The following is a 21789-nucleotide window of genomic DNA, read 5'->3' on the forward strand; positions in this document are numbered from 1 at the left end:
TGAAGATGATGTAGAAGCTGTAATGAATTCCTTCCATTACATCAGATTCTTTAAAATTATCAAATTTATTGAACAAGTGGAATGTCAAATAATAATTTCATTGAGCGTAGTCTGTGTTTGAAGAAACTCAAAACCTAGTTTGAATTTATAACTTTATACTACGGCACTTGTAACTAGATTTAAAAGCATGTTCCCTCAGTCTAGAGGAAGAGAGAGTGAGAAAGAGAAAGAGAAAGATAGATAGAGTGAGAGAGAGTGATGAAGTTGGAAAAATTACGAAAGGTGAAACGAAGTTATGGATTAAATTAAATTTGCTTGGAGGGCAAATTGGAAAGGCACTTTTTCAACTTTATATCCGTTTATATTCCTCGAACTTCACTTCCATAATGTAAGGATTATTATTTTATTAATTCCATTTTATCGAGACATTTTCTTTTCCCTCTTATTACTTTTTCACGAGAATCATTCATTTTTAGTAATTTGAGAAATGTCAATTATCACTTAAAATATATGCATTTAGGGCTACTCATATTTATTTATAATTTTTTTTAAAACCTGAAGATGCTGTGGGTCACTGAAACTATCTGTTATAATTTGTGTTTTTAATCTACCATTTTATTAATTCCAAAGTACTATAATTCCATTTTATGAATAAAGTCAATTATCACATAGATTCAATTCTAGAAGGAATACAGTGATATCATCACTTAATTGGATCTCATTTTCTCAGACTAATATTTAAGGTGATTTGAAAATATATCTTCCAACCTACAATATTCTCATTCCATTTTAAAATCAAGATTAAGTTGCCAAGGCTGTGCAACCAATCTACTTTATCAGATAAACGTTAAAACCAAATTTTCCTGGATCGAATAATGAGATAATTCTTGATAGTGGAATTCTAGTTACAGGAAGATGTGGTTAATATTTTCTAGTTTCTTTTCTATTCTATTTTGACACTTGCTGTATTATTTGTGGAGTCTGGAAGGTGAAGACATATTTTTAGATATAATACCCTGCATGAGATCAAAGCCATCAACTTTTTCAAAGTGAGATACATTTGTTGGAGATTGAGTAAGTTTTCTCAAGATCTATTTTAATGAATCTTGTAGAAATATCTATTTCAGAGTTGACTGTCATTTTCGTTGATATTTTCTGTTTTATTGGTATGTCATTTCTACTTGAGTTTACATAGTATACTCAAGCTTTATATTATCACAGAGAAACAATAGCGTAAGTAGATATCCCATGGTATAGGGCGTTTATGTCGCAACTTTTACTGTTATCTTAAGCCGATAGTCCATGTAATTATGTCCATGTAATTCACTTTCCCGTGAAGCTGTGTGACACTGGTAGTCTCTCATATTGTGCCGTTCATACACTCTCACCCCAACAAAACAGTAAAAATCGACAATAATCAACAGTAATCGGCTTGAGATAACAGTAAAAGTTGCGTCATAAACGTTTTATACCATGGGATAACTACTTACGCTATTGTTTCTCTATGATATTATAAAGCTTGTGTTAAATTCAGAGGTATAGTTTCGATGGATTTGGGATAATGCTATTGCCAGCATTATGATGATATCAATAATATTTTGCAAAATATTCTTCATAATATAGCTCACCACTCCAATCATTCAAAGACTTGAATAAGAATATTAACTTTTTGTATTTGTATTATGAATATGTATTCATACTTCAACATAATATATTATCAGCATAGACTACAGAAAGCTCAATGAGGGTTGAATTTAGGAATTTGGCACCCCCAGGCTCAATATCGGCTCCGACTTTAGTTGGAGTTACTCTCCTCTAAAACATATTTTTGGAATCTATAGAAGGCCTATTATGTTAACTGATTGGACACCAAATCACGAAGTAGCTCCATCTTCTACTTTAGCTTCAATGATTCGATTGGTTTCCAACGATTTCTGTCGAGAGCTGTACTTTTCAGTTGGATGTAGCTCTGGATTTCTAGACATTTTGGTAACTTGCTTCAGATATTGTAGCCGGGGTCTTCCACAAGCCCTTTGTCTAATTATTATACCTTCCAGTATTCTGAACGTGAATTCGTTGTGTCTAAATACATGGCCAAGCCAAGAATGCCAGAAGAGATCGTTTTTCTTCAACCCTTTGAAATACTTCTTCATCAGTAACTCTATAATTATTGCAATTATTCAGCAGATTATACAGGTTTATTCACTCAAGACTACTTTGTTCAATCTTGAATTATAGGTTAGAATTTAGCAAAAAAATTGAGAATTTTAGAGAAAAATATTCTAGCTGAGAAAGCAGGCAGAACTAACTGAAGACACTAAAATATAGGACTGGCTTTGCTAATGCAACCAGAATAAACCAAATCCAACGATAATATTGGAGAATGACTCTCATGTAGCATCCTCAAGCTCCTCGCTTCTCATTGGTTGTTAGCTGTGAAGGTAAAATGGCGACTCACCTACCATTGACCAATCAGACAGCTCCAGATCGTTTTGGAGGCAAGGACTTTCCAATTCAGCCACTGCTACATTAATTTCAAGCTATTTCCCTGGCAATTATTGTTTCAACTTTCCTGTTTTCAACTATAAGAATGCAATAAAAGAGTTATTTATTCACTTAATTTTATCAACCTGATTCAACTCTATTCAACTCTATTCAACAATTCAACTAAATTTATTTGGCCAAATATATAGTTTATTGGTTGGTGATATTTATTTTAATTTATTTATTCATACAATATGACAATTTTCCACTGAGTTTAACAAGACTCATAGTGGTACAAAAACAAAATAGCACTGTACATGAATAAACTATAAGTAGTCTATTATTGTAAAACTGAAATTATAATAGATGAGTACAGTAAAAATTGATGTAGATTACTACAAAACAAGATAGAAATAGAAATAGAGAATACAAGATAGAAATAGAAAAAATAAGAAGAAAAAAAGTCATGCACATTGTGAACCCATGCGAAAATCATTATCTACATTTCTTAAGTAAGTACAGAATGCAATGCATTCTCTATTTAATTCCATCTGTATCTGGTTGGCCGCTATGGGTTCGTATAAAATGAGCGCTGCTATCCAGAGATTGTCAGTTTGGTCAGTATAAGCATTACTGAATAGCAATTGGGAGGTACCGGGTTAGATTCCCGGGCTGGGAACTAATTTTTGGATAGTAGTTCTCATCGAATTTCCATCTAGCTGTTAACCCTGTTGTCAATGTCTGCAGTAGCAGAGGTCTTCGGGGTGATTTGCAGCATTTATTTAGGATTTTCGTTAAATAATAATTATATCTTAAGTAAGTAATTATATAACTTTATTAACTTCAAAATTATTAACTTCTCCTCGCTACCAGCCATAAGTCAATACCCAGAAGCAAGATTTCAGCTATCGATTCAAATACGATTCTAGTTGACATTCAACCATTGATAATTTTACTCAACTTCCTATTTGTCTTTTCTTCTGTTCAAACTTGTTATTAATCTTTACTATTTACCGTAGTTATTTATGTCTATTTATTCTTATATTTATTCAGTTTGTTTGCTGATGTATCTTCAGTTTTGAAGCTGCTACTTGATATAATTATTTATTTATTAGGTTAAATACAAATACACAAAAAATACAATGATTGGAAAAGAAAAAACAGGCTATTGCCCAAAAATTTCACAATAAGATTGTATCTAAATTATATTATTTTGAGCTTTCTATGTTCTAGGTAAACATGGATCTTCGGACTATCATCGCCAGCTGCCTGATTCCGGTTCTGTTTGGATTTTTAGCCGAAGCGCTTCCTCCCCACTACTATTCGCAATCACCTGCAGCCTTGCCAACTAGTAAGAAAAAATTACTCAAGTTTTTTAGGTGATAGTAAAGTTACCTTGAGGTTTTGGGGTAGCCTATTTACTATGCAGTTAACGTTATTATAAGTGGTTCAGAAATCGAGTCAAGTCCAATAAATTTGAAGCTTTTGCCCCCACTATTATCCTAGTTTGATTCTTTCAGCTTTAAAGAAGAATTACAAACAATTAGGTACTCAACATTTTTTTTGATAGTAATGTATCCTGGGGATTTGTGGTAGCCTAGTAACTGAAAAATGAACGTTATTATGAGTGGTTGAGAAATCGAGCCAAGTCCAATAAATTTGAAGCTTTTGCCCCCACTATTATCCTAGTTTGAGTCTTTTAGCTTCAAAGAAGAATTACAAACAATCACTCAAGATTTTTTGGTGATAATAATGTATCATAGGGCTTTATGGTAGCCTTGTAACTGAAAAATAAACGTTATTATGAGTGGTTAAGAAATCGAGTCGTGTCCAATTAATTTGAAGATTTTGCTTCCACTATCATCTGTCATGATAAATTGAGTCCTTCAGTTTCAAAGAGCAGGAATATCTGTGAGAGACTCTCCAATAAAGAGAATATTTGAACACTGTATTCAAAGGTATTGTTATTTAGTATTTTTCTTGATGAAATAGTAACACAATGTACAAGTATGTTTTTTTGTGTAGAATGAAATTAAATATATATTTTTTTATTTCAAATAAAATCAAGTTTTACTCAATAACAGAATCGATATTTACAATCATAGACAAAAAAAACATTAATATATGATCATTGGATACATTTCATAACGTGAATACTATTCAAAAGGAAGAAAAATATTTGTGTAGTTGAGAAGTTGATATTGTGGTAATTATTCATATTGAATGAAAAAGACTAAGAAATTGTCAAAAAACCACTGATTTATTGTGGTTATTGTGGTTAACTTGTGGTTTATCAGAGATTGACAATGGTGTAATAACCGAAACCGGTCTTTCTAATTATCAATAAATCAGTGGTTTTTTGACAATTTCTTAGTCTTTTTCATTCAAGAAAAATATTTGAAACATCTATTTATTTATTCATCAATAAAGCTACAAATCATCTACCAATGACTGGGAGAGAGAGACAGGCTCGGCCCAAATCTGCTCTTCTCACAAATTTTGTTAAAATTGAAATTTCCAAAAGATGACGTATCATTCTTTAAAACGTGCCGATGATGATTCTAGGCTTGTATTCTCATGTAACTCATGAACTGAAATACATTACATTTTCTATTTCACGTGCTATTCCTATTCGGGAGTTAGGACTACTTTTAATTGGTTATTAGGCTATAAAAATGTAGATAATAAATTTTTATAGTTGCATATTGAAACGCGACGTGACACGACGTGACTTGATTCTGCTGGATGATGTGTTGATAATAATCATAATAACTCATATATTTACATGTGATGACTCATATAATTACTTATTAATACAAAAACTCATTGAGCAGACTCGTGTCACATCATGTCATGTCGTGTCACGTATCAATATGCGACTAGCCTTAAGAGAATTCTCGGTTCTGTGTTGCAGATGAGAACGGTGCACGAGGAAATCATGAAATAGAACCAATATTTTTCAGATTAATTCGAAGCCTAAATAATAAGTTCCGTAGAAGTCCAAGCCTTGATTCATATGAAGCACCAAATCCCAACATTTTTAACCCACGATTTCTCGAATCAAGCTTCTATCGCAGTAGAAGATTTTCAAGGAATAGTTCAGGTCGTCGATTCAAAGGGAAAGTTTTCGTATTCCCCGGTAAAACTCGAGGCGTTAAAGGAATTTTCCACAGAATTCTGGGATGGTTTGGATTATGAATTGAAAATTTATGCAAGCATTGCTTCTAGTGTTCAATTGATCTGTACAGTCAAAGAACTTCTGAAAATAAAACTTTCCAGAGAATGTAATATAATATAATAATTAGCATTTGTGAAAAACTACTGTATTATAATAAACAATTAACAAATAGCATAGATTTCTTATTATAAGTGTTGGGGCTATACGTACTAAATCACTCCCTGAGCTGATAGGAGCACATAGAAAAGATGGCATGAGAAGATATTCCATGTATACAATTAATAAATAGCATAGATTTCTTATTATAAGTGTTGGTTCTATACGTACTAAATCACTCCCTGAGCTGATAGGACCACATAGAAAAGATGGCATGAGAAGATATTCCATGTATACAATTAACAAATAGCATAGATTTCTTATTATAAGTGTTGGGGCTATACGTACTAAATCACTCCCTGAGCTGATAGGAGCACATAGAAAAGATGGCATGAGAAGATATTCCATGTATACAATTAATAAATAGCATAGATTTCTTATTATAAGTGTTGGTTCTATACGTACTAAATCACTCCCTGAGCTGATAGGACCACATAGAAAAGATGGCATGAGAAGATATTCCATGTATACAATTAACAAATAGCATAGATTTCTTATTATAAGTGTTGGGGCTATACGTACTAAATCACTCCCTGAGCTAATAGGACCACATAGAAAAGATGGCATGAGAAGATATCTATAGTTCATTTATGTATCAAATTTCAAGCCGATATTTTTCCAACTCGAGCCAAATCCTGTGGACTTCTATTTTTCATTATTAGTGTTTTGTTGGGGTGTGAGTGATAAGGTGCGTACAGATATACACGCCGTGAACATGAGCAATTCACTTTTAATCAGCTGACTATATATGTACTTTTACAGAAACGGTAAGATACAGATATAAAAAGCTTGGCATCAGCTGATTAAAAGTGAATTGCTCATGTTCGCGGCGCGTAAATCTGTACGCACCTTAAGAACGACACAGTATGAGAGACTACCAGGCCCCTGTTTCATGAAAACTTAGAAGTCCTGTAATACAGGAACAGCTGGTTTTATCGGCTATATTAAGCATCTAATAGGAATGGTGATTCTCCTGTATTACAGGACTTGTAACTTTCATGAAACAGGCCCTTCACGAAAAAGAACTACTAGGACTATCGGCTTGAGTTAACAGTGAAATTTGGAATATAAACGCACTATACCAAGCCAGAACCAGAGTTCATGCTATCTTTTCTATATAATAAGACTAACTCGATCTTACAACTTTGGAAACTGTGAGTGATAGTACGTCAATAGAAGCCGTATACGATAGTTATATAATTATCAAAAAGCATGGATATTTGTTTTTCTAGTTATTTGATGTCACATAAATTGTACATTCAACAGCCTGCTAGCAAGGTTCGTAAAATCGATACTGATAAAAATTATAAAAAGTATCAAAAAAGAAGGTTAATTGTTATTATATCGGTTATCATCAGATAAGGGACAGAATTTCTGTCTGCGAAATATTTTATTTTATTTATTAATTCAATCATTCAGAATTACACAACTTACAGAAAAGTACGACAGGCATATAAGCTCGAAACGGCTCCAATTCTAATTTATACAACAGTTCAAATAATGTAGGAGGTTATGTGTCACTTAACATTCTTCAATCACACACTCAATTTTCAATCAAAAACACACAAAACTCATTTTCATATTAAAAATACTTCTAAATTAAATTAAAACAATCACAATTGATTAAATTTTGAAAAAACTATGAAATTTTGAGACCGAAAAGACAATAAACACAATATTAAGAACTCATCACAACTGTAATTATCACAGTTAATATAATATATTAATATAAGTTAATATAATGTGATTAGAATAGGCTACATTTAAATTACTCTTATTGTCTTATTGAATTTGTGGTATTCTAATCACCTTGGCTAGACTTTATCTTAGTGAACAAATAATCCAAGTTGTGCTTCGTATCACGCTGCATTCATTTACTGTACACATTAATAACTTTGAAAATCCTCATTTAAAAACTATAGAATAAGGATAAATAAATTGAAAATCCTCAATTAATTACTTGAAAAATCCTCATATAAAAATCTACATATAAATAAATACTTCAAAATTCCTCATTTGAAAACCATAGAATAGGATGAATTAGTATATTCATTGAAATTTGTTAAAATACATTTGAAAAATTGTGTCAATGCTTGAATGATACATAACTGGAAACGTTGCATGATACAACAAAGTTCATTTGCATTATTTTACATCTGTAGTGATTGACCGAAAATTGAAAAATGAAACCATCTTGATATTGTCAAACCCGCTAATTTATTGGAATAATTCTAGAATCTCGAATTGTCATAACATCATCAATCTGTAGTAAACTGAAAGCTTGACCATGGAGCAAAATCAAAAACAAAAACTCTTTATTGGCCCTTCAACATCAATAAATAAATATATAAAAAAAATACTTCGTGCAAAAATATAAGAAACCAATCACCTTCAAGGAAAATCCTGTGCTCAGAATATAGAGTGAACGAAACCCTACGATTAGCTGTTGACCAATTGTTGACCAATGAAGGTTGAGCTCTGTCATCGGCCGAGACTAGACACGCCCAAGTATACCAAATTTCGTTTCTAGTCTCGGCCAATGACAGTTAGAGCTCAATCTTCATTAGTCAACAGCTAATGGCCAATTGTGGAGCTTCACCCACATTATACGCGTATATTCTGTTGCTCAATACTCAAACTTTCAGTTTACTAGAGCTAGATAATCGTGTAACAACCGAAACTAGTGTCTCAATTCTCAAACCGTTCTGATAAATTAGTGATTATGACAGTATCAAGTTATTTTCATTCAAATTGGATATTCACCACATCAAAGAAAACTAATCGACAACATAAATCCAAAAAACTCCTCAGTTAATGATAACTTTGTGATATCATTATCACAGTGAGTAGAAATGAGAAGAAAACAAGAGTAAAGGCTGTGCAAAGGCTAAAAATGAATAAATAAGTTTTTCGATTTGTATATCATTAAGCTATCAAAATGAAAAAGTTTTTTCAGGAAAACATTTTTTTCCGATCATTACTTTTTGAGATATGAGCGCCCGAAGTTTAAATTTTTGGGACAGAACATTTCAAATTCGGTCAGAGATAAATCCATGAGATTTCAAGGATAGATTCTTCATGGTATTGTTGATCTAGTGAAGTAAAATTTTTCTAAAAATATCAATTCTTAAGATAGTTATTCAATTTACTTAAAATAACTTTAGTTTAGTTATTTTTGGTAAATTGAATAACTTTTTCAAAAATTGATATTTTCAGAAAATTTTCGGTTAACTAGATCAACAATACCATGAAGAATCAATCCTCTAGATCTCATGGATTTATATCCAATCGAATTTGAAATGTTCTGTCCCAAAAATTCAAACTTCAGGCGCTCATATCTTAAAAAGTAATGATCGGAAAAAAATGTTTTCCTGAGAAAACATTTAATTTTGATAGCTTAATGATATACAAATCGAAAAACATTGGAAAATATCACGAGTAGAAAGTTTATTTTTAGCCTTTTCACAGCTTAATATCCCAGAAATAAGAAACGTATATATTTCTACTACCAATTGAGATATAAAATTGAGACGGCCTATTGCAATCTTGAAAGAACTAGTATTCAATTTAGCTTCAATTGGACTCCAGGGAGGCCCATCTACCATTTGAAATCACCTCATGTAATATATTGTTAGTATAGAAGATAGTTATTCACCTTCACAAGTTTGTTTGAACGGATGATAATTTTGAAAATTGCAGAAAATATATGTTATAAAAAAAATTCACAATATTACTTTGTTTTGTTTCACTGCTACTCACCAGGCTATAAACAGAAATTCATGAGTATGAACTCTTTAGAGAATGATATTTTTATTTATTCAGTATTCACAAGAGCAAGGGAAACTGTAGACATTACGCCCAAAATATTCTCCACTACTACAATGAAGGAATATGATAAAATAACTTGATTAGAAATTGAAAGAAACATTGATGCATAAATGTCCGAAACATGTTGTGATTAAATAATTCATAAAGGGTACTGAGATTTTTATTTTTCTTTCTATTTCTATAAAAAGTAGCCCTATACAGAAAAGAGATAAATAATTTGATTGTATGAGAAGAGATGTTATTGTATTTCTTCATACATCAATGTTTCATTCTTTCAAATATGATATGTAATAATGATCAACAAATATAAATCTAGAATGATGAATGGTGCTCACAAATTCCCGTAACAAATGTGGAGTTTTTTGATTTGAATGGAAACCTTCAGAAGCTTGTTCATTTTGTATATTATTAGGGTCAAAACAGAACATGTTATCAGTCTATAATATGACATGTGCTGCTTGAAAAAAACACACTTCATTGATTGAAAAAAAAACACATTCATGATTCCTTAATATCGGAGAACAGTATACTCTGTGTGTTGCAGGTGATGATGATACACTTCAGGGAATGTTTGGGTCGTTTGAAGAGCCCAATTCATCTGAATACGATGGTAATCACAAATCTGAAAACTCGTACAAAAATCCTGAAGCTTCAGAATGGCTGGAAGAGAATGGAAACAAGGAACAGAATGGAATTAACAGAAAAGGAATTCCAGAATGGCAGGATCTGATTGATAACAATGAAGAACTGATGTTGGGGGGAAACCAAAATGCGGTGGCAACGCTGAGACATCGCACTGAAATGGGAGGCAAACTTGTAACGTGTCGTAGTGGTTTCGTATACGATCCGCACGTAGGAAGATGCCGGAGAAAGTCGAATGCTCATAGATATGGTCGTCGTCGTTCCAGACCATTGTGGTTATATTACTTACAACGTGTTGAATGAGTTCCATATTCGTTCCACAAACTCAGGTTTTTTTGAATCCATGACTCAATTCCCATGAAACCGTTACACCATCATAGAAGAATAAATATGAGGATTAATTCATTTTAAGACAAAGATTACAGTATATAGCTATGAAACACTTAGAGCCGGCTTCCGAGCTCGGGATTTAGCTAAGTTCTAGACTTCAAACAGCTGGTGTCACAAGATTGACTTTCCGAAACGGGGCGTAGTCGTAGTTTTTATGATAATCTTTATTTTCTCATTTCGATAATTGGAAACGTTTTTCCTTGACGGAATGAAACATTCCTAAATAATAAAAAAAGCTGAAACTTTACACTATTTTCTCTTCATTTCATTTTGGGTTCAATTCTATAGTTTTTGAAATTTAATTTAAATATCGTTCGTCCTTTTAATGCCACTACGTCCCGTTTCAGAAAGCCAATCTTCTTTCAAGGAAAAACGTTTCCAAATAATAGAAATGAGAAAATAAAGATTATCATAAAAACTACGACAACGCCCCGATCGGGAAGTAAATTTTGTTACTCCAGCTGTTTAAAGTCTAGAATTTAGCTAAATCCCGAGCTCGGAAACCGACCCTAAGTGTTTCATAGCTGTATACTCTATTCTCTGTCACAAAATGAATTAATCCTCATATTTATTCTAGTGCCGGTTGCACAAGAGCCGATTGAATTTCAATCGTGATCAATTCCACGAGAACCAATCAGAGATGCCATCTTATCAAAAAGTCCTTCTCTGATTGGTTCTCGTGAAATTATGCTCTGTACAAAATAACTTCATACTTGGGAGGGACATGCGCAGCAGAGAAGGCATACAGAGGTAGGGATACAACGGTTACGAGGTTGCCGTTTTAACCGGTCAGCATTCCTCTAATTTCTCGTGAGTAATCAAGCGTTCATGTTAAACTTACGGAGTTTCCTGTCTGGAATCCTTCAATCGACAAATTGGCAACTGCGCTTCTACCTATAACTCTATTCATAACTGTAATTGGCTGATCTCCCTCCATTTCTCTGCTTCCTCCAAGTCTGAAGAAGATTTGCACGGAGTATAGTGACTAGTGACTGTTCATGTGCTCATGCTACACATGCAGAATTACCTGTCTGAAAGCAGTCAGACGACTGAAAAATTGGCAACTGCGCTTCTACCTATGACTCTATTAATCACTGTAATTGGCCGATATCTCTCCATTTCTCTGTGCTGCATGTTCCTCCAAGTTTGGAGTAAATTTTCACGGTTGAATTTTAATCCTGATCAATTCAACAAGAACCAATCAGAGAAGCCGTCTTATCAAAAAGGCAATTCTGATTGGTTCTCGTGAAATTAATCACAATCCGGCTTTTGTGCAACCGGGCTCAAGGTATTAAAACTGCAATATTGCAACAAAAATTAAAATTCGAGAAATTATAATTGAGAATTGGTGAATTTGAAGTTTTTATTCAACAGGTTCACAAACTTATTGTGTTATTAAAAACAGAAGCTGTTAGTCTATGATGTTGAAACAAACATATGTACAAACTTATTTATGTTGTTGAGTAGATAATAAATTAAACAAATCTATAACATCTTGCTGTTAAATAAAATGCATCGCTAATCACATACTATGTCTTCTATTGAGTTCTTCCGTGGTCGATAGATACAGTTTTCCCAAATAGATAATTTTTGCCAAGGATATCAAAAATCATTCTAATTCTGATACTTCTACGAATTCACGCAGTTGTTGGAAAATACAAAAGCATGATCCTGTGATCCCGTTCGCTGATAACGGTAGAAAAAAAAGAGTTGGAACAGTCAAAGGATGGAATTGATTCATTTTCAAGATATGAGTAAAGCTGAAGAGGTTTTTTCTCACTCAAACCTACACAGTTTAAAAATATGATCGCAAAAATTTAATTCAAATGAACACTACAGACAAGAGAAAGAAGCGAGTAGGTTACAATTATTCCTATATTAGAACCATAGAAACAAGATCTGATTCTCATAATCAGTTGACAAGATTTTTGTCAGGATTTGATTCATAATGAAAATAATCAATCGATTTCTTGTAACCAAATCATAACAGAGAATCAAGTCAACTACAAATGCTTCTTATCGGTTGAGAGCTTCAAAGTCGCTTCATTTGATACAGTGTCATGATACAAAATGGAGAATGTCATAACACAGTGTGGACAGATACAGTGGACCTGTTTTCGAGAAAATTGTCTACTTAGATAATAGATAATTGATTCAAACAACAGGAGCTACCTAGAGAGCAAAACAAAGATATTTTTGAACCAATAAAGTAGACAAGAATGTGATAATTGGGTGTCAGGACGTCAGGATCTAGGAGACAAATGAATTTTTAGGCTCGTATCTTCCATTCATATTATAATAACATAATTAGCCACTCTTTATTCTGTAGTCTACATTCAACTCTCTCCAGAGAAAACTCTGAAACTTTATCATAAATAAGCTCCATTTCAAATCAGATAAATTCCAGAATAATTCGGTTGCAGTGTTTAAACAGTGTTCGCCTGATTCATATGAAGTGGACAACTACAAGATTGGCCTATTTCGGACTATGTGTAACCTTACCTCAATTTGGGAGAGGAATAGCACAAGGTTACCTTATTCTCCGCTCCCTATCATTTTTATGATGTACTTACTTCATGAAGCAATATCTCCCCCTTCAATTATAATATCGGGGGACCGAGCTTTGCTCTGGAGTATAAAAGCATAGAAAATTTGTAACGAAAGTTTGAATTTATAGATTATTTATTCATTTTCTCAGTCATACAATTATTTTTACAGTTATTCGAGGAGGCACAACAGGCTTATGCCCAAAACTGTCCCTTTTCATATTAATTTATACTACAGTCCAAATCAAAATCTAGGTTGAGCTACTATCACTCATCAAAATGACAGTGATTTATTCACACATGAAAAAACAAACACATCATCATCAATTACAAAAATAGATATACTATGAATTCGATTTAGAATGATATACAATGTTTGCTACAATATTTGTTAATTTACTTTGTACTATTCTACACTAACAGCATCTAGTTACTATTTTTGACTTTCTGAAGTGAACATGTTTTCTGAAAAAAAGAGAAATGAACGAAGTTCTTCTTGCTGAATTTTTCTTCTCGTGAGATCAGCTGAATGATCCCACACATGCACTCGGTCACTTACTTCCATTACGGTATCGACAGACGACAAAATTTCCAGCTGTTTTTCCAAGGACGTATTTATACTTTTAGAGTCCTTCAGCGAGTTATCCCAGGGTTGAGACCTAGCAATCGAATTCTCATATCATAAACCTACTCTTTTCAAATTTCATGAGAATCGTTAGAGCCGTTTTGAGATTCGGTCACATACATATATACCGTATATATATATATATATATATATATATATATATATATATATATATATATATATATATATATATATATATATACATAAAAACATCTAAACATATAAACAGAGATTGCTCGTTTTATAGTATAGGATTAATGCATTTCCTATCCATCTTCGGCAGAGATGTCAATCTGAATAAACCTGATTTCCACATTATGATAATCGGACATTTCGTATCGTTTCTATGTTACAGATGATGATTATACTGAGAATTCTGATCAGGATTATGACAATAATTACGGAAATGACGATGACTTGGAGAAACCGCCCTTAGATTACGATACAGACACAAGAATATCTGATATCGAGCATGACAATAATGGCATAAATTTTTACAACTTTCCTGTGAATGATTTTGGAAATGAATCAGGCGAACGGGAGTCAGAGACAAGATTTTCCGATTGGGAACATGGAGTAGATTATTACAACCTTCGGGAGCCACAGTATATTGATTCACAACCAAAAATTATCAAAGTATTTAAAGTGATGAAAATAATTCATCGAAATGATATGCAAGGCAAAGGGTGCAGAAGAAGAGGCTACGCTTTTGACTCGATGAGAGGCAGATGTGTCAGGAACTGAAGACTATCTTATTCTCTATCTTCATCTTTCTCAAATTCACCAATCACAAATTACTCTAAATTGATACAATATAGTCTTATTAATATTATACATTCTTAGAATACAACATCTCAAGAGAAGGCAATGGATACGTTTTTCTCCACCTTTCCTCAATTAATTGAATTTATCGTTCCACAAAAAAATTTATATCCATGAAAGATCAGTAAATTTACTAATTTTAATTGGATTCTGTGCTTGAACTATTAGGATACACAAACTAATTAAAACTAATCTCGCATGGACCTAAACTTGCATACAGATAAATGTCATAATATAAGATTAAAACTGAACTCACATGAACCTATCAGTCAGTTTGTGGGTAAGATAGTTCGCATACAGATAAATATCATAATATGGACTCTAATATTGTTAGATAACACGTTTTTTGAGTTCTTTAACATAATTGAACCATTCATGACAGAAGACTGAATCAAGTTCAAAGCTTCCATAGAACATATTATCAAATATTTTGTCTAATCATACTTTGTCTCAAACACTAGAATCATAGTCCTTTCTTTCGTCCATAGTCCTACTCCTTTCTTTCGATCTTATGGTTTCAAAATCAGGAACGTTATAGTTTATAAACTCAAGAAGCCCCAGGATATCACAGAAACAAATTTAGAAGAGAAAAGACAGAACACAGTAAACAAAATAAGATATGATGCGGAGGGATATGATGCAAATATTGAACTTAAAATAGATATATTGAGATGTGAAAGCTTGAAACGTCTGGGGAATTTCAATACGAATGACTGTAACGGTTTCAAATATTGAACTTAAAATAGATATATTGAGATGTGAAAGCTTGAAACGTCTGGGGAATTTCAATACGAACGACTGTAATGGTTCAAAATATAATAATGATAGATATATTGAGGTGTGAATAAATCTTATAACAATATATAATCTCCATTATCATAATTGGACGAACATATCGTTTCTATGTTACAGATGATGATCATGATGATTATACTGATATTCCTGATCGGGATTATGACAATAATTACCAAAATCAGGATGACTTAGGCGAGCCGATGTCTGATCACGAGACAAGATTCTCCGATTGGGAGCATGCCAAAAATGGTGTAAATGATTTCAATTTTCCTGTGAATAATCACGATGAATCAATGGAACCGCTGTCAGATTACGATACAAGAACAGGATTCCCCGATCGGGAGCATGACAATAATGGCGTAAATGATTTTAACTTTCCTTTGAATAATAATTACGAAAACTACGATGGTTCAGTGGAGACACAGCCTCGCAAATCACCAAGCAAGATAACAAAAGTATTCAAATTTGTGAAAATAGTGCACCGGAGTGATATGCAATCAAAAAGTAATTGTCCAAGTGGCAAACGATTTGACGAGGTAAGGAAAAGATGTGTCTAGATACTGGAAGGTTTGGAAGGTAACCTGTAGGTTTACGTTGAACAATATTCACTGGGAATTTTACTCTTAGTTTTCAAGTGGAAACTAATGGGAATTATTTTCTAACAAAGGAAATATGCTGATGACCATCAAGAGGTTAAAATTAAATATTCAATCTCATAATGTGGGACAGTATCTGCAAGTAATAGATTTGTGTGGAAATTCAGCATCTTGAATCTAATTACAGTGAAAGTATTGGAAAAAGTGAGTCTGTTATCTGTGAGAAGCTTGAGATTGATCAGAGGTGACAAAAATAATCAACTGATAATTTCAAGAAATAATAGAGAAATAAAATAAAGAATATCAAGAGATAATAAAAGCAATATATATATAGTTTCCTTTACTGTAATTAATATAGTTTCCTTCTCCGAAGAAACTGTTAAGATTTTTGATCTAATAATGTGTAACTAGGAGCAGATTTTGATTGAGGGTTTTGAGCTAGGGTTCGAAGTACTGGCATAAGTTTTAGTCTCTACGGTTTGAATGATATAAATTGGAATTAAGTGGATGAGTGAACCCTGTGTAATCAGGAATTAAGTGTAACGTAATAATACTCTTCATATGTACAAGCAATCTAGCAATCTATGAATCAGACCTTCTAGTTCAACAAACAATCCTCATTTGTGCCATATGAGAAACAATAATTGCTCTCCACTCTAAATTATACACTTTTATACATTGGTAATAAAATTTTATGAATACACAACATTTCATTCATTTATCCATTCATTAATCTCCAACGGTACGGTAAGGAATGTAGAGTCACAGTATACATACAGTATGGAAACTCGGCTAGTACCCTGGCGCAAAAATCCGACATCTTGTTAGGAAGTTCCGCATTGTAATAGTATTGATGGGAGGTTCGGATCACTTTACTGATCCGGATCAATTGATCTCGTTCACTGCCACGAGCCAATCAGAAGACCAGGATTGGAACTTCCTAAGGTCACGTGACGTGTCTAGTATTTGTGCCATGTAAAAAGCATTGGTTGGATAGGCGTTTGATTGACAGTTTCCATTCTGTATCTATTCTGTGTCAGAGACTGGAAATTGAGGCGGCCAGTAAATTAAGACAATTTTTATCTATCTTCTGTTAGACGGATGCTTGATAAATAAATGGAATTTGGTGAGTAGTGACGTAATAGAATTCACTGGCCGCTTGTAGATTCCAATCTCTACAATCCCTGTTCTAAAACAGCTTCACATTCTTACAATCCCATGGCTGATCTAGGAAAAATTCAGAAAATGGCCTTCATCCCAATTAGAGACCTATCACAGTTCTGGCATTTCCCATAGAGAACGAAAGCGAAGAGGACCAGTTCTGTTTTCACATCGAACTAAAATAGTTATGGAACTATAAAGTTGTTTTTTTGGATGATATTAATAATTAAATTTAATTGATTACAACATTACATTTCTCACATAGTTGATCGAGCGAAGTGAGGTCTAAGATTGAAGTCGATGGTTTTGCATTTATCTTTATGTTTATATCTATGTTCCGCATTTACAGCGGAACGCAGCAATAGATTTTCATGAAGTTTGACAGGTATGTTCCTTTTTGAATTTCACGTCGACGCATACATACTACGGTTTTTTGAAATTTTGCATTCTAAGGATAATACAAAATGAAAAGGGTTTGAACGCCAATATTACCGTAAAAATCAGACTTTTATTCATCATAAATCAGCTGTCTAGTGGACTATAATACTACCCGTTCAAAAACATTGAACATCTTGAAAATGTATCTTTCCATCAACGTTAGTAGACTGTAACTTTGTATTTCCATAAGCTGAGGCCATCATTCTAGTTTGGAGTTACGAGTTATCGATAGAAAACATTTTTTTTTACATTTTTCTTTTTTAATCTGATGATTAAAATTGCAACAAATATTATTGAAAAGAAATTGATTTCTAAAATCATGAAAAGTGAGAAATGAAGTTTGTAGGAAATCAGCATTATAGTAGTTTATTTTGTTAATTTCAACACATCAATTCTTCGCCAACACGACGACACAGAATGTTCTCTGATGGGTTGATTGGATTGGCGTATCGACGGCAGCCAGACCTGATAACAGCGCTCACACTCACATTCCGGGACGACACGTCACGGTACGATAGGACAGGAAGCTCTATGTTTATTTAGGATGTTTTCTAGACATTTTATATTGATAAATTATTTATAAATTTTTGAGAAAACATAACAACAGGTCAATGTAACTTACTGAGCGCGAAGTCTACTGTTCACAGAACTACTAGTTGTAGACTATCAATACAATAATTGATTACAGGATTTCTTACATGATTACGATAACAACACTATTCACATGTTTTGATAATTTTTAAGGTGCCATATTGGAATGCTTTGATACACTATGAATATAAGCAAATAGGCTACTTTACTATCGTAGAAGTGGAAATTTTATAATTTACTAGATTTTACCTAACATTTGAGAGTATCCAAGAAGATTGAACTCTTCAGAAGGGTTTTCAAATATCGGTAAGCTGGTAGGTATGGTTTTACAGAAACATTCAAGCAATTTAACACAGTTATCATATTTGTATATTGGAGAAAATCGATTTTGTTATCAAGCCCTTAGTAAAATTCAGTCATTCAGTGATATTATTATTTCAATCTTGATCGATGGCATTCAAATCGAAGTCTCAATGAGTAGGTTTGGAGCATTGTCAATACAATGAGCACTTTTATTTTATTTATTCTAATGGTATCTATCGGCAGAGAGATCCTTTTGGATGTTCTGACTTGCCCTATTACCCAATGTCATTTCCTATCAAAACTCAAGTTTATAGGTTAAATTATAGTTTATAGGTTTATTGGGCTCTTCATTTTCTCTCACAAAATTACAATGAGCACTCACTGATAGGTTCCAATTCTTGCTGAATGAAAATAATAAATAGATGAATCATTATATTTTTAGCTATTTTCAAATAGTATCAATGAAATTTACTTTTGAAGACTAATGTGTATCATAGAAGGAATTTATTTTGAGAAGGCTCTGAATAGGGAAGTCGTAATTTTAAATAATTTGGCAACGCTGTTATTTTTCCGGAAGGAGAGCCAAGTTTCAATTCATTCTATAAAATCTGGTGTGGCGCATTCACACAACTTTCCTTGCCGTTATGAAAATGTATCACCTGACGCTTGTGTTCACGCGCATCTCAAGTCTACTATTCAAAGATCCAAGCCAGTTGGTGACAGGACAATAACGCTGGAGAAACAGGTAGTCTGCTATCTCTTCATAGTGAATGATTTAATAGAATCAACAGTTGCCAACAGTTTGCAATATTGGATTATCACATTTTCTCGAATTTCGAGATTATTTTCAATTTTAGGTGAAAATGTTAATCAACATTAATTGTAGAGATTTTTGTGCTCAATCTTTCCCACTTGGAATTTTTTGTTTAAATTGTATCTGAAGCCTGATAATTGGGAATCTAAAATCAAACTCTGCATAGATGGGGCGGAGCTCCTGGAATTCTTATACAGATATGGGACTTGTGGCAGTTGATAAAGCTTATCAATGACTATTTTAGGTAAAAATTTGATCAAAATCGTAGGAGCCGTTTCCGAGAAAATTGCGAAAAACCATGTTTTTGACATCATTTTCGCCATTTCAGCCGCCATCTTGAATTGCATTTGATCGAAATTGTTCGTGTCGGATCTTTATAGTGTAAGGACCTTGAGTTTCTAATTTCAAGTTATTCCGTTAATTATTAGGGGATGAGATATCGTGTACAAATTGAAACGTATAGAAATTTAGAAATTGGGGTACTGTAATTTTTTTCGGAAAGCAATACTTTCCTTACCTATGGTTATAGGGCAAGGAAAGTAAAAATGTGAAAAAACATTTTTTCTATCAATAACTCCAAACTAGAATCATGGTCTCAGCTTATGAAAATACAAAGTTAGTAGACAACTGTCTACTAACGTTGATGGGAATTTACATTTTCAAGATGTTTGTGGTTTTTGAACGGGTAGTCCACTGGACAGCTTATTTATGATGAATGATTCTAAAGTCTGATTTTTACGGTAATATTGGCGTTCAAAGGAGACTCCTTTTCCTTATTATCCTTAAAATGCAAAATTCCAATAAACCGTACACGTCGACGCGAAATTCAAGAAGGAACATACCTGTCAAATTTCATGAAAATCTATTGCTGCTTTTCGCTGTAAATGCGGAACATAAATATAAACATAAAGAGAAATGCAAAACCGTCGACTTGAATCTTAGACCTCACTTCGCTCGGTCAATTATAATAACTTCCTAGTTTTCTTAATTTGTCTCTTTTTTATGTTCTAGGGAAACCTTCTCTGCTGTTGGGGAGACTGGGTGACAGATGGAGACACGGATATGACCAACGTTACAGTAATCACTATAATGATGATTCCATTCGTTACCTCTGTCCTCCCGGATACGAATATGACCCTGCATCAGACGAGTGTATTCCTTGTCCACCCGGCACAGCTTATGATAGTGACTCTGGCACCTGTGTTCCGTTCTATGGTAAGAATGAACTTATAATTCTCTGATCAATGTTTTGGTAGAGAGTTAGTGGGGAGGATATTTTTAATATTCTTTCCAAAGAATGGACATTGATATGTCCAAAGCTCCGCCAATTTATGTAGATGCATAACAATATAATTATTATCTATAGTTATTATATTACAAATTGCTTTTTCATATCATATACAGTTCAATAATTATTTTCTTAGTCTATATCATGTAAATTCATCTATAATTTTGCTGTATTGTAAGCTATTGTATATAAGAGTGTATAAGACAGTATATATTGTAATCTACATAAATAAAGTACTCAATCAATCAATCAATCAATCTCTCTCTCTCAATCAATTGGTAGAAGTTACTGAGAAGGATATTTTCAATATTCTTACCAACGAATGACATTGATAAGTTCAAAGCTCCGCCAATTTATGTAGATTCATTACAATATTACCTTGTATAGTTATTCCAAATTGTTTTTTTTTTCATATCATTGTACGGTTCAATAATTATTTTCTTAGTTTATGTTATGTAAATTCATCTAAAACTTTGCTGTATTGTAAGCTATTGTATAAGTGTATAAGCCAGTATATTGTAATCTACATAAATAAAGTACTCAATCAATCAATCAATCAATCATACTATAGATGAATAATGTTTTATATCCTCTTGAATAAGATACAGAAATATAATTTTCACACTGCAGATAACATCTGATTATACCATAGATGATTATACCATTTTAGCGTGTTCTCAGATTTATCGAGAACAAGTGAACAGAAATTGTTCAAATTTAGTACAGAAGCTCAGCTGGGGTGTAATAATGTTGTGTTGGAAGGAATTTGCATTAACGTCAAAGATACGCCCAAAATTAGCGTTTTTGCAGGGTTTTCTTGCTTTTTCTCAGATTTATCGAGAACAAATGAACAGAGATTGTTCAAATCCAGAAGCTCAGCTGGGGTGTAATAATGTTGTGTTTTACACCAGTTAGAAGGAATTTGAAATAACGCCAAAGATACACCCAACATTACCGTTTTTGTTTTGCATTTTCTAGTTATCTCAAATAATAGACAGAACATTTTCAAATTTGGTACAGAGGTTTAGCTAGGGTCTAAAAATTTTGTGATGAGGTGACTTTAATATTTCATCAAAGATACGCCCAAATGCAGCTTTTCTTCATTTTCTCAGTACTTTGACTTTCTGATGGA

At 32.9% G+C, this 21789-nt stretch overlaps 1 protein-coding gene across 5 annotated transcripts in view; it reads left to right on the plus strand.

Moving 5' to 3' along the window:
* Positions 1 to 21789, plus strand: part of LOC111063072 (probable ATP-dependent RNA helicase ddx20) — an 87493-nt gene that overhangs the window by 53711 nt on the left and 11993 nt on the right. The window contains exons 2-4 of one of the 5 annotated variants that reach the window (XM_039433827.1): positions 3718 to 3835; positions 10191 to 10256; positions 15584 to 16825. In XM_039433827.1, coding sequence (XP_039289761.1) covers positions 3724 to 3835; positions 10191 to 10256; positions 15584 to 16023 — 618 coding nt within the window. In that variant the 5' untranslated portion in view covers positions 3718 to 3723 and the 3' untranslated portion in view covers positions 16024 to 16825. Of the gene's footprint in view, positions 1 to 3717; positions 3836 to 10190; positions 10851 to 14204; positions 14710 to 15583; positions 16826 to 20380; positions 20585 to 21789 lie in introns of those variants that run through there. The other 4 variants (XM_039433830.1, XM_039433829.1, XM_039433832.1 and 1 more) reach the window with 4 other exon arrangements.

The sequence above is a fragment of the Nilaparvata lugens genome, chromosome 8 (genome assembly GCF_014356525.2).
Source record: "Nilaparvata lugens isolate BPH chromosome 8, ASM1435652v1, whole genome shotgun sequence".
Taxonomy (NCBI): Eukaryota; Metazoa; Arthropoda; class Insecta; order Hemiptera; family Delphacidae; genus Nilaparvata; species Nilaparvata lugens.